The 13,463-nt window shown below is 40.2% G+C and overlaps 1 protein-coding gene across 1 annotated transcript in view; it reads left to right on the top strand.

Moving 5' to 3' along the window:
* The first annotated feature begins 1,480 nt into the window (after positions 1-1,480).
* Positions 1,481-13,463, top strand: part of DNAH7 (dynein axonemal heavy chain 7) — a 228,158-nt gene continuing 216,175 nt past the window's right edge. Inside the window, exons 1-3 of the mRNA XM_045850123.1 lie at positions 1,481-1,616; positions 2,752-3,846; positions 9,551-9,613. Of these exons, the coding sequence (XP_045706079.1) occupies positions 3,634-3,846; positions 9,551-9,613 (276 nt within the window). The 5' untranslated portion in view covers positions 1,481-1,616; positions 2,752-3,633. The remainder of the gene's footprint in view (positions 1,617-2,751; positions 3,847-9,550; positions 9,614-13,463) is intronic.

Raw genomic sequence — 13,463 nt, forward strand, 5'->3', positions numbered from 1 at the left:
AAACCTATGCCCTTACCAGAGGGGTCCTCGAGCTGCGTGGCTCCCTGCCTCCTCCACATCTCACGTGGGTGTCTAACAGGCATCTCAAACAAGGATTCTGAAAACCATTTTTTCTTGCAGCTTTCAGCATGTGGCTTCCCCACCACGCCCTGAGCTTCCCATCTTAAAATTTCTAGCATCTACCAAGTAGCTCAGACAAAAAACAAAACAAAACAAAAAAACCCTAGCAATCATTTTAACTCATTCTCGTTCCTTACATATAGTCTATCACCGAGTCCTATCAGGTTTTACTCCAAGATACATCGCTGATTTGTCCCTTTTGCTCCATGGGCATTACTTCCCCCAAGTTCAAGCCCTTGTTGTTACTTCCCTGACCTACTCCAATAGGGTCTTCTTTTTTTCTTTGAAGAGTGAGTGGGAAGTTTATGTTATTATTATTTTTTATTGACTTTATTGGGTTGACATTGGTTCACAAAAGCACACAGGTTTCAAGTGTGCGAGTCAATAAAACATCGTCTGCACACTGCATCGTGTGCCCCTTAACCCAAGAAAAGTCTTTTTCTGCACCTTGCCACCCACCCTTTGCCCACCTCCACCTACCCTCCCCAGCCCCCTTTCCCTCTGGCTATCATCACTCTGTTGTCTGTGTCTATGTGTTATATATGGGTTTCTTTTTTGCTTAACCCCTTCACTTTTTTCATCCAATTCTCCCTTCCCCCTGCCCTCTGACAGCTGTCAGTCTGTTCCATGGTTCCATGCCTCTGTTTCTATTTTGTTCATCAGTTTATTTTGTTCATTAGATTCACCAAAATCTGGAAACAGCCCAAGCACCCATCAGTAGAGGAGAAGATAAAGAAAGCTGTGGTACATTATGGAATGCTACTTGGTTGTAAAAAAAAAAAAAAGGAAACCTTACCTTTTGTGACAGCATGGATTATTATGCTAAATGAAATAAGCAACAGGCTCTTAATTGACCTTCCTGCTTCCCCTTTGGCTAATTTCAATTCATGGTTTCTCCACCTTATTAAATAAAATCCTTCCTTACCATGTTCTTTGCTTCCTTCAGGCCCCCATACACATCAAGCTCTTGCTCAGATTTAGGCCTTCCCACAAGTTTACCCACTTCTTGGGAAACCCATTCATGACATCTTTAAAGGACTGGCTCCTTTTTTGTCACTCAAGTTTCATCTCAAATGCCTCTTCCTCAAAGAGACTTTCCCTTGAATACAATATCTCCCATTACCCTGTTTTTTTTTCTTACCTTTTTCTCTGTCTAAGATATATATTTTATTTACTATTATTAATATACTATTGTTTTCTTGCTAATTTTGTTTCCCTCTGCTAGAACAGGAGCTGGGATCTTGGTTGTCCCTGTATCTCCCAGGCCAAGAACAGCACCTGGGCCAAAGCAGGTGCTCAAGAAATATTCATCAGTTGAACAAAATGAGGAAGATGAGGACAAGTGTTTTCCCCGTCTTTGGAGTATGTTTGCAGAAGAGAAAACAATGGGCAAAGGAAAGGATTCCAGAGTCTGGACTGTGCTTTAGGTTGTACACCGGATTTTTCGCAGCACCATACCATGCCCCACAACAGTAGGACTCATGGACAACAGTGTGGTGATTGCTGGGGCGGGTGGGGGTGGTGGGCTGCGGGGGGGGGGGGGTAGGAGAGGGGGATGGGTGGGAGTGGAGGAGGGTACAGGATGGATAAATGGTGATGGGGGAAAAAAGCTGCCACTTTGCCTCAAAAGGAGCACTTCTAACTCTTACCAGTGCTCCTTCCTTCCACACATGCTAAAGTGTCCAAAGCAGGAGGTAGAAATTAAGTCGTAACAAATAACATCATAAGGCATAGCTCAACAGCTGCATAAGCTTACACATTTTAAAGGAAAATATCTTCTCATAAAAGATTCCCTAAGAATCAGCACAAATTTGGACATAAAATCCTTAAGCAAGCATTTGGTTCATGTCTAATAAAATCATCTCAGCAAAAAAACACCCCAAACCACGAGAGAAACACAAGATCATAAATACAACTGAACTTGACACCCAGGGAACCAAAATATCAACACCTTAATTTCTGTTCTCCATTTGGTCTTTCACATTTGGTTAACTGAGGTAACAAGTTTCTGTTCCCAGCCACCTTCTCTTAAAATGGACTTCCCTATTTGTATGCAGCTAGCAGTCAAAAGCATACAGATAGCTCTACCCAAATTAAACATTAAGAGAATCATTGAGACAAATAACATGTCTTTCTTTAATTTGAGGGATCCAGTGGTCTACCACGTGTGACCTAAAATTCATTTCTAACATTATATATATGTACTAGAAATAACATTTGATATATAAATAACATTTTACTTTATTTATTTATATATTATAGACATATATTTTCTTGCCAGGGTTTTGAGCTGACCTTAACCTTAATGGTGATGACAGGAATCACATCTCAGCCTCAGCCTGGTTGGTGACATTGATTACTGTGAGAATTACTACGGGAATTAAGTCCCAGGAGCCGCATTTCTCTTGCTAACAGGAATCACAATAACTGACAAATACAAAAGAGTTCTTTGCCAATTTTTTTCAAATTGTTTTTACATTCCAAAATTTTGGCAAAGTGCCCTAGATCAGATAAATTTTGACACAGGATTCTGCCCATAAGAACTTGATCCCCAGGGGAGCTTGAAATGGAGGTTTAGCAGAGACAAAGTAGGAAGTCAGAATACCCTGATCTTTTTTTAATTTCAATTAGAGACACAGCGGAGGACTAAAGAAGGAAAGTTGGCTGGTGGGGAAGGGCCGGAGGTGCATTGCTGACTTCTTCAGGCTGCTGCTGTGAATCCTTCTACCCCTCCTTGGCCTGCTCCTGTGGACTCATACCCTCCGTGAAGCAAGCCAGTTCGTGTTGGATTTCTGCCAAGAACCCAAAATTCTTTCTAAACGCCTGGGAACTGCTGGGACTAGTTCTTTTGGCAACACATTGACAGCCACTTGAACCAATCACGTCTTCATGTCTCCTGGTTCTTGCATCTGGTGTCAGCTCTTGAGGCAATTTTTTCTGCTTCTTCTATGTCCTAAGTGCTTTTTGCTGCTTCTTGGCTGGCTCAACCTTCTAGTACACTCTACTGGCTTTCAGATCTTTTCACTATGCCCTGGGCTATGAAAGCGCTCTACGTCTTCACCCATGCTCCGAACCCCACCCCTACCTTCAGGATTTGACTGAAATTTGACCGTCCCCGAAGGCTGTTTCTGCGAGGTGTTTCAGCTCTTCCGCATTCCAGCTTCAATTAGCCCACAGTAAAACTGATTTCTTGATACATCGTTTTGTTTAAAGCTACAGTTTCCAAGAAACCTATCCACCCCGTCAAAGGGGGATTCACTGCACTCTTAGTTCCCAATTATCTCTGGTCATTTCTTTGCAGTTCTCTTTGCATGGTCGCCGCCCCTCAGTTTCTCAAATACTGCCTTGTTCTACACACTCCCTGAGCCATCTCATCCGTACCCCTGCATTTCAATGTCATTTGTATGCTAACGAGTCTCAAAGGTGTCCCTAGCTCAGAACGGCGCTGAGAGGTCTTGGAAAGCTCCCTCGGGACCCACGACCAGTTTCCGGGTGCTCTCCCGCTAGCCACAGATGACCGGAAATGGAACCTGCGCCGGCCCGTTGCTTAGCAACAGCGCCGCCGGGACGCTAAACAGCCCCTGCGCGGAGAGAGCAGAGACTGCAGGCCAGCTTTCCCGGGGGGTCTCATTTCTGGTTCGAGGAGTCTCGGGGGCGCCACGCAGCAGCGATCCGGCAGCCGCTGGGTGCCGTCAGCGCGACCTCGCAGCCATGAGCAGCGAGCAGGTGAGAGGGCGGCCCGCCCCTAGGCTCGCACCGCCGGGAAGTCTCCTTGCATTTCAAACGTTGAAGCCGGGGCCCTTTAGACTCCGCAGTCGTCACCCCGCGGGGTACAGCCTCCTTCACCCCAGTTATGATCGAAGGTACTGAGTGCTCTCCGTGAAAACTCTTCTGTTTCCTTACCTACCGTTCGTCCCTGAAGTCAGAACAACGAAACTATCAGTAGAGCGGTGCACCAGCAGTTTAAACTACAGCCGGAGAGTGTTCACAGGTTGCTTAACGGTGGGTGTGTTTAGGTCGGGGAAGGTGGATAGGGAGTCGCAGTGGGTTTGGGTTCTGGGTTGGAATCGAAGCCCCTTTCTAGCTGTGGTACTTTGGGCAAATCATTTCGTCTTTCTAAGCTTTCTCTGCAGAGGGGGAAATCAGAGTAATGTTTCCTCCTTTCTAAGATTGTTGTGAAGTTCAAGTAAGATACCATCCCATACCATCCCGTACCATACCGTAATCATATGTGAAAGGGTTTGGTAAGTGGAATTTTTCTTAAGAAAATATCCCCATGGCATGGTAATAAAAGACACATGTTTCAATAGCTACATTTCAGAACTCTTTCTTTATTGGACTTAAGAGAAACGGTAAACCAAAGAAATACAAAACAATGGTCTAACTTTTTAATACCAGAGCAGATGGGAAAGCATTAAGCCTAGGCATTATTCTGGCTAGCTAGAAAACGACCCTAACTCTGTAAGACTGGAAATTCATTTTCCCCCCAGGGCCACATTAGTCTTCTGGTTGCCTTCAAAGGGACGAATGTAATTTTGGGACTGTATAAATGTTAACTACTCCTTAACTAGGGGCAAGGAGATTGGTGCTGCTGCCTGGTAGAATCAAGGTGCTGCTGGAATAAAACAAGGTGGAGGGTGGGATTCAGCCCATGGGCCTTGTGTTTGCCACCTGTGCTATAAGATGAATATGGAAAAGGCCGCTTTAATATCCGGGTACTGAATAGAAAACAGTTGGTTTTAAGCCTGCAAATTTTGTTTAGCTTCTGTCTTTCAACACTAAAGTATAACTCTTTTTTCCCAATGCTTCACAATTTTTTTCTGTCTTAGCATTAATTGTGGAAATGGTGTTAAAAGGTGATTTATTCCCTTATCCATTGGGTTGTAGATTACTAACAGAAAATGACATTAATTAATTAAATAAGTAGTAAATGCCTAACTGATCAAGAAAATTTGGCTTCAGCATTATATTGAAATGTATAATAAATGAAGAGTTCTGTTTATGGAGAAAAAAACTCAGATTCACTCACCATTAGAAATTAGTAGTAAAAGAGCAAATGAACAAACATTGAGATACAGATTACTGAAAAACAGCGATTAGATTAATGGACTGTGCTGATTTTTTCTATGTGGTATTGTAATCAAAGTCCTTTAAAAAAATTTGTCAACAACACCATCAATATACATTCAGCAACTTACTTCCTTGATGCCCATTTTAGTCTTCGGCCTGATCTTGAATCATACTCCACAATGTTGAAATGTACAATATGTTTATTGTATTGGCAGTAGCATTTCTGAATAGCTATTATTTTGCAAAGCCCCTAATTGACCAATTTACAGCTAAAAGCATCCACTATAAACCTACTGGCAGTTAAATTTTAAGTATTGCTTTATCTTAATAAAAGTATTATTTAGAAATGACACCCATTATCCCTTCCTCACCCCTCCCAAAGGACATATATTATTAAAAACATCAGTGCGATCTTGAAAGAATGAGCCAGAATCCATCTATTTACTATTTTTAAACAGCAGAGGACTCTCTCTTACTGCTTTAGTTGGTCTGTAATTTTAAAACTCTTTATACTCTCATTTATGCTAATTTTGAGTGTAGTTTTCCTTTTGAAAAGACGAAAGTTTTTATAATTCAAACTAAAACAAATGGAATGAATTAAACTTTGGAAATGCCATTTTATGTGACATTTACTTATGTATTCATTTAGTTTGAAAAAAGTAAGCAGGTGGTAATTCATATTTGCTGAAGGAGATTTTAGCATATTCATCTCATTAGTGGAAGTTTGAGAGTAACGTGGCATTTTTCAGAAATAGTCTGAGTTCTTAAGTTAGGTATTTAAAATAAATATAAATCTTTCACAGTTGCTCATTTCATTTTTAAATTAGTAAAAATCCTAAAATAAGGCATTCTGAGTTTCAGTTGACGATACATTCATGCCATAGGTTCATAGATTCTTGTCATTTGATGAGAGTGGTTAAACGGGGATTATATGAGGTTTACAACATCCCTTCCAATAGACAAGTAGTTGAAAATTAGCACAATAAAAAATAAGTTCAAAACCAGACTACTTAAGGAAGGCCTAGACTCTTTAGCTAAATTTTGATTTTGGTAATGTAGAATTAGATTAGTCAGGATCCAAACGGGGAACAGATGGCATGCTCAAGAGAGTTAACCGAAGAAAACTTCTAAAGAGAGCATTTTCTGAGGTGTGGGCAAGGTTAAGGGAGGAACCAATAGGGATGAGGAGGCATTTAAGGATTGGTAGCAATAGATAGCCATTATCATTCCTAGGACTGATGGGTCAAAGAAACAACACTATTCTCAGAATGTGAGCTGGGCGCTTGGAATGGTAGCTCCCTGGCAGAAGGTGAGCTCTGGAGAAATTCAGCCACTGTCAGGAAGTTGGAAAATAGGGAGTACTGGGAAAGAAATCCTATACCCTTGCTCCTCCTTCTTTCTCTCTTGTCTCCTACTGGTGCCTTTTACTGCGTAATCCCTGCTGGAAAGCCAGAGGGGCTGGGGACCCAGATGATGCTCATACATAGAATTCAGCCTTCCAGTCACAGAGCAGGAAGATATCCATGGTGATTTGATTGGGGCAAACAAGACACATCACAAATTATTATGCAGCATTCAGAGACATTTCCCTATTTACTAATCCATTGGGATTAAAAGTTTTTAAGTCAATTGTTTGGATCCTATAATGCTTTTCCATCCATAACCTTTATACTTGAAGATAAGTCTAACAAAAGATGTATGAGACATGAAGACTACTATAAAATGTTTTTGAAGGTTATACTCATGGGATCTGAATAAAGAAATATACTGTATTCATGAAGGGAAAGAGTCAGTGTTATTATAATGTCAGTTTTCTCCAAATTATTTGGGAAATTCAATATGTTTCTATTAAAATTGCAAAAATTTTCCATGCATTGTGGATTCTAAAATTCACATGATAGACTAAAGGTCAAAATTATGCATAATTTTTAGAATAGTAAAGTGAGAAAATTGTCTTACAGATTTCAAGACCTATTGTAAAGTCATAGTAAAATAGACAACATGATACAATATATTTACATATAGAAAAATATAGCAATGGAATTAAATAAAGGCACAAAACCAGATATGCAGATACACACATGTATACTGTGTGAATATCATATCCATTTACCGTATGGATGTATGTGAGATACAAGAATTGTGTGTATACTAAAATATGTGTCAAAAGACGTTTATTGAAACATCTTTTGTAATGGAGAGACATTGGCAATAAGATAAAATGTTCTTTCACAAAAGAATGGAATAGATAAATTGTACATATTCATACAGCAGAGCATTATTATAGCTGTGAAAATCAGTGAGGACAGTATTAATGTGGGAAGTGAACAACACACCTGCTTGTATACTGAAACCTTTGAAAGGGGGTTTCCCTGTGTGATGCGAGGGAAACGTGCTGGAAAGCTGCTCTTACGGATGGCAGTGAGTCTGCTGGAGGAGTCTGCCGCCCGGCCAGTCACACTCACAGGCTGGGCAGGTGCCCACGGGCAAGGATGCTGACTGCTGGCAGCCACAGTGTGGGAGCAACAAGAAGAAGCCCTGGACCCAGGAAGAAAATTCCCTTTCTCTTACAGTGTCTCTTTTTGAACCCTTTATAAATACTGTGCCAGCTGGAGAGATGTTTTATAGAGCCCTGCTCAGGAATCACAAAGGAAGGCAGAAAGCATAGGTTTGATGATGAGGTGCAAGAAATTGACAAGTGGCCGAAGCACCACTCATATTGTCTGTTTTATAATTCAAAGAATCATTCTCAACAGTGTTGCTTCTTACCTGGTATTCTCTAGTGCAACGAAGGTAAAGACCTTCTTTTTCTTTTTTTTTTTTAAAGATTTTATTTATTTATTTTTAGAGAGGGAAGGGAGGGAGGGAGGGAGGGAGAGAGAGAGAGAGAGAGAGAGAGAGAAACATCAATGTGTGGTTGCTGGGGGGTTCTGGCCTGCAACCCAGGAATGTACCTTGGCTGGGAATCGAACCTGGGACACTTTGGTTCCCAGCCCGCGCTCAATCCACTGAGCTATGCCAGCCAGGTCCTATAAAGACCTTCTTATCTAAACATTATTGCTAAAAAGTACACATGTTACTTACAGTAATTTGAGGGTGTAGGGTGCATTGACCTGAATACATTGTCACCTAAGGAAGTGGAGAACCCTGGGAAAAAAAGTTTTAGCCATGGAAAAGGGAGCCAGGGCTGAGTAAACTTTCGATGCTGATTAGATTCAGATAAATTCTCAGAAGATATGACCAATTCCTCGTGGAATTGTCTTGGCATCCTTGTCAAAAATCAGTTGCCTTTAAATGTGTGCATTTATTTCTGAACTCCCAATTCTGTTCTTTTGATCTATACATTTAACCTTTTTTAAAAATTGTTTATTTACATTTTACATTCAATATATTATTTTTTAATTTTTTATATATTATTGTCATTGTTCAATTACAGTTGTCTGTATCCCCCCACCGCCACCACTCCCCCCAACCCCAGCCAAATCCCCCTCCCTTCCTTGTTTTCACCCTCCCCCCCTGGTTTTTTGTCCATGTGTCCTTTATAGTAGTTCCTGAAAACCCTTCCCCCCTTTATCCCCTTCCACCTCCCCTCTGGTTACTGTCAGATTGTTCTTACTTTCAGTGTCTCTGGTTATATTTTGTGAGCTTTTTTCTTTTGTTGATTATGATCCATGCATTTAATCTTATGCCATCTTCATTACTGTAGTTTTTTAGTAAGTTGTGAAATCTAGAAATATGAGTCTATCAACTCGGTTCTCCGTTTCCAAGATTGTGTGGCTGTTCTGGGTCCCTTACATTTTCATGTGAATTTTATGATCAACCTGTTAATTTCTACCATAAAACAAAAGCACTTGGGATTTTGATAGGGAATGTGTTGAATCTGTAGATTATGGGTGGAAGTCTTGCATCTTAAGAAATGTCTTCTGATCCATGAGCATGGGATGATTTTCCATTTACTAAAGTATTTTAAATTTTCTCTCAATAATGTTTCATAGCTTTCGTTGTATGTCTTTCATTTTCTTTGTTAAATTTATTCTAAGTATTTTATGCTTTTTGATGCTGTTGTAAATGGATTTATTTCATATAGTTTTGCATCATTTATTGCTAGTGTCTATAAGTACAATTGATTTTTGTGTATCAATCTTATATCCTACAACCTCACCGACTTCACTCATTAGTGCTGATATTTTATATGGATTCCTTAGGATTTTCTGTACACAATAAAATACCATCTGTGATGTGTGTTTTAGAATATTTTGGATGATATGGGTTTTGCTTTATATTAGACACTGTAATATTTGGTTGAGTGAATGAGTTTCAGCATTAACAAACAGTTTTGTTTTTTATATTTTTCATGCAGGATAAATCAACCAGCAAAGAAAAATCCAAGACACCAGTAAGATTTTTACCACAGTTGTCTACGGTAATTTACCAATATGTCATCATACTTTATATCATCATACTTTATTATTTTATCATAATGTAGTTTCTTAGTTTTCAAACTTGTAAATAAGTTACTGAGTTTCTGATTTTAAAGAGTTTCTGATTCTGAGTTTCTGGGCTCCATTTAAATTTTTTTTCTGATGGAGATCATCTATAAGGTACACCCCTTAGGGAAAATAATTATCTTAATGAATGAAGTATAAGCTATAAGATGCAGGCTATACACAATATTTGAGTCTTCCGAATAAATGAATTTCGAAGATGCTCTAGCAAAAGCCATGTTGGAGTCAGGAGACGATGTGGGTCACCATTCCGTCACTAACGGCTGTTTGACCGTCGGGAGATCACTTGCTGCTCAAAGCCCTAGTGTCTCTGAATCAGTGTTGATCTGATGATCTCTGAGGAGACCCCTCTGTCCAGCACTAAAATGCTGTACTGCAGCTTTTTCATTGTTTTCACTTTGAATTATTGTTGTTTTGTGGAAAAGAGAAAGGTAGTATATGCTTAGTTTGTAAAGTGCTGGACAAGGTTTTACTGCAATAAAATTTACTATCTATTAATTATTGAGTTTAATAATTGAGTTACCCTCTTGTGATTCTTGGAAGCTGAGTTTAAGTGGAAGTTCAATGCAAACATTATTTGTTTTGCAACATACTTTAAAAGCTCAGAATGAGCTATAAAATGGAACCTGTGTTGCTTTATACAAAGAAGATTCCTAATAATTTGAAATACAAGATTCTTTCAGCTTGAAAAAAACTTGAATGAAAAATTTGCAGGTGAATGTTTCTGAACATTTGAAAGTACATGTTGTAAGTGTGAACCTGGTTTTTTAATAATGCCAAGATCATCACACCATGGTCTATGAAATAATTCATAGCATCTTTTTTCATTAGTTCTGCAAATATCTATTTTAATTTTTCTAGTTTAAAAGGCAGTACCCTGAAATGGAATAGACATTTTCTCTTTAAAAACTTAAAAAATTTTAGAACTGAAGAAAACATTGCTGTTAGGTTTTTAAAAATCCTCACCCAAGAATAAGTTTATTCATGAGAGAGAGAGAAAGAGAGCGAGAGGGAGGAGGAGAGATGAGAAAGAGACATCGCTAGGTTACTTCCCATACACGTCCCAACTGGAGATCAAGCCTGGTCAGCCCTCCAACCTGCTGAGCCACAGGCCAGGGCTGTTAGTTTTTTTTAATGTTACTAGTATGTAGGTGTGGAAATATCAGCTAACTTTAAATTTAATCACTGAATAAATGTTCAGTGTCTGAGATGAATAATCTTTTCTAGGCAATGAGGCATGTAATTATCTAAAATGCTTTTGTTTGGCTAATTTAAACCTTATACTGTGTTCGTATTTAACTGTATCTTGCAGTTTCCTTCCATATCCTTTGGGTTTTATGTCTTTTAAGATAAATCAAATTTTTAAAATACTAAAAAAATAATCCATTGAATACACATTTTTTTTTCATTTGAATATTCAGGTTTGTACTTGAATAAACATTTCGGATAGTAGTTAAGACCTAGAGAGATTTCCGTTACAGACCTCCGTGTTTCCAGAGATGACCCCTGTAGCTGAAATCAAAGCGACCCAGCACTGGCGGCTCCCAGCCTGAGTGAGCTGGTGATCTAGTTTGCACCTCTGTGCACACCTCACTCACTGCACTCCCATGAACCTTGAGTCCTTTATGGAGCAAGGTGAGAGTGAAAAAATGGAAGGGCAGACAGAAGGATGGAAGATCACTGATTTTTAAGTTGTCTTAGCTTGTCTTCAAGTGAAGGATGGGCCTGGAGAAGGACTTGTATGCATTTTAATTGGAAGGAAGCAGGAGTGAGGGATCAGGGAGAGTAAAGCTAGGAAGAGAGTGCAGCCAATTTGTTATCAAGTTGCCTGTTATACGAGGCAACTGGGGTGATCTGCCATGACCTTCTGAGGAACATAGAGAATGCCTTCTGGAATTGTCCACTTGAAGATGATCAGGGGCAGCATTTATCCATCAACTCTCATTTGAAACTGGTGGAGGTTGCTCCAGAAGATGTCCTGTCCAATTCTGGCAACTCATGTGTATGTGCCGAGTGGGCCACCCTGAGATTCCCATGACACTGGAGAGGCCCCACAGCAGAGAGCAACAAACATTTTCCCGAGACAAAACACTATCATTCCTGAATGAACTGAAGGCAGCAGAGAACTGCTCATTGCAGCTATGTCTGGAATCAGAGGTGAGGCCCTGGGGATGGGAAAGAATGTGAGGCACAAGATTTGTCTGATAATAAAGTCAGTGCATCCTGGACAAGTGGCTCAGCGGATTGGAGCGTTGTCCTGGACACTAAAAGGTTGCAGGATCAATCCCCATTCAGGGCACATACCTAGGTTGCAGGTTCGTGCCCCGCGACAGTACAGGAGGAAGCTGATGTATGTTTCCTCTCATACCCTTTACTGCACCCCCCCAATGAATACCGCCCCCCCCCCCATGAATAAACACATCCTCAGGTGAGGATTAAAAAAAGTCAGTGGAATTCCCTTAAGCCCAACCTCACAAGAGTGCCAAAGCAGAGGGAAAGGGCGATGTATGCCTAAGTTATCATTGAAAAAAAACATGCAGACTAAAACAGACTTGTTTGTTGGCATTAAAAAAATATGTAGATGTTATTTTTAAATCCACCCCTCTAGCTTTATTGAAGGACGATATTGTTCAGCTAGATGGTGTTCTGGCTTATTAGTGGCTGCTCTTCTTGGTTAGCCAGAGAACCACTACTTATAAAATATTCTATGAGATATGTATTCAGCACTCCAGTATAAGAAAGGAATATTAAGGGCCTCGCCGCCCTTCTCCACTCACGGTGCTGAGGACGCGGGGGTTGGGTGGGGTGAGAGCACGATGGACTGAGTGAGGCCGGAAGGAGTCAGGTGTGCGGGGGTTTGTGTGGGAGACCTGGGTCGAGCAAGATGTTTTGCACATTTGTCTTGGCTCCAGTACCATAGACCTCATTTGGGTTGCTTCTGCATCCTAGTATGAAAATTCTAGGGTCTTGGACCATGTATCCCAGAATCTTCCCCCTTAATCATCTACAACTACATTCTATCAGGCCTTTGGTACACCTCATTCTATCCAAAGGGAAGCCTTTTGCTCTGAGAACCCCATTGCACATTTTAGCTTGAAAATGTGCTCATGTTTCCCTTCACATCCTGAGATCACTGGAAACTGCAGAAAAGAGAGCCATTTTGGGTACAACACTGGATGTGTATGAAACATTCACCTAATCTGGTGTTCGCACTTTCATCAGTACTGTCTGAAGCTCATTGCAATTCTTTTTATTTTTTTAAGGGCTTGATTAACCAATTTACTTTTTTTTTTCAAGATTTTATTTATTTATTTTTAGAGAGGGAAGGGAGGGAGAAAGAGAGAGAAAGAGAGAGAAACATCAATGTGCGGTTGGTGGGGGCCGTGGCCTGCAACCCAGGTATGTGCCCTGACTGGGAATCGAACCTGCGATGCCTGGTTTGCAGCCTGTGCTCAAACCACTGAGCTACACCAGTCAGGACCCAATTTACATTTTTAAGGTAAGGTTAAAATTATTTTCAAGCCAGTTTTTCCAGTTCTATAAGACTGACTTAGTAAATTGAGATGGAGCAAAGTAAGTGGTAGGAGACACAAGTATATTCCAGACATAATTTAAATAATAAGAGAGTTACGAAAACAGTGTTATTTATATTCAGAGGAAATCATTTGCAATTGTAGTTAAGAAAGAAAGCTAAACTCTTTTGATAGCAGTTGAAGAAAGTGCCAGATTTGAACAGGAAGATAGCGAGGGGACACTGGCAGTTCCGTT

This window comes from Phyllostomus hastatus, unplaced genomic scaffold (assembly GCF_019186645.2).
Source record: "Phyllostomus hastatus isolate PE091 unplaced genomic scaffold, TTU_PhHast_1.1 phas_contig_1, whole genome shotgun sequence".
NCBI classification, from domain to species: domain Eukaryota; kingdom Metazoa; phylum Chordata; class Mammalia; order Chiroptera; family Phyllostomidae; genus Phyllostomus; species Phyllostomus hastatus.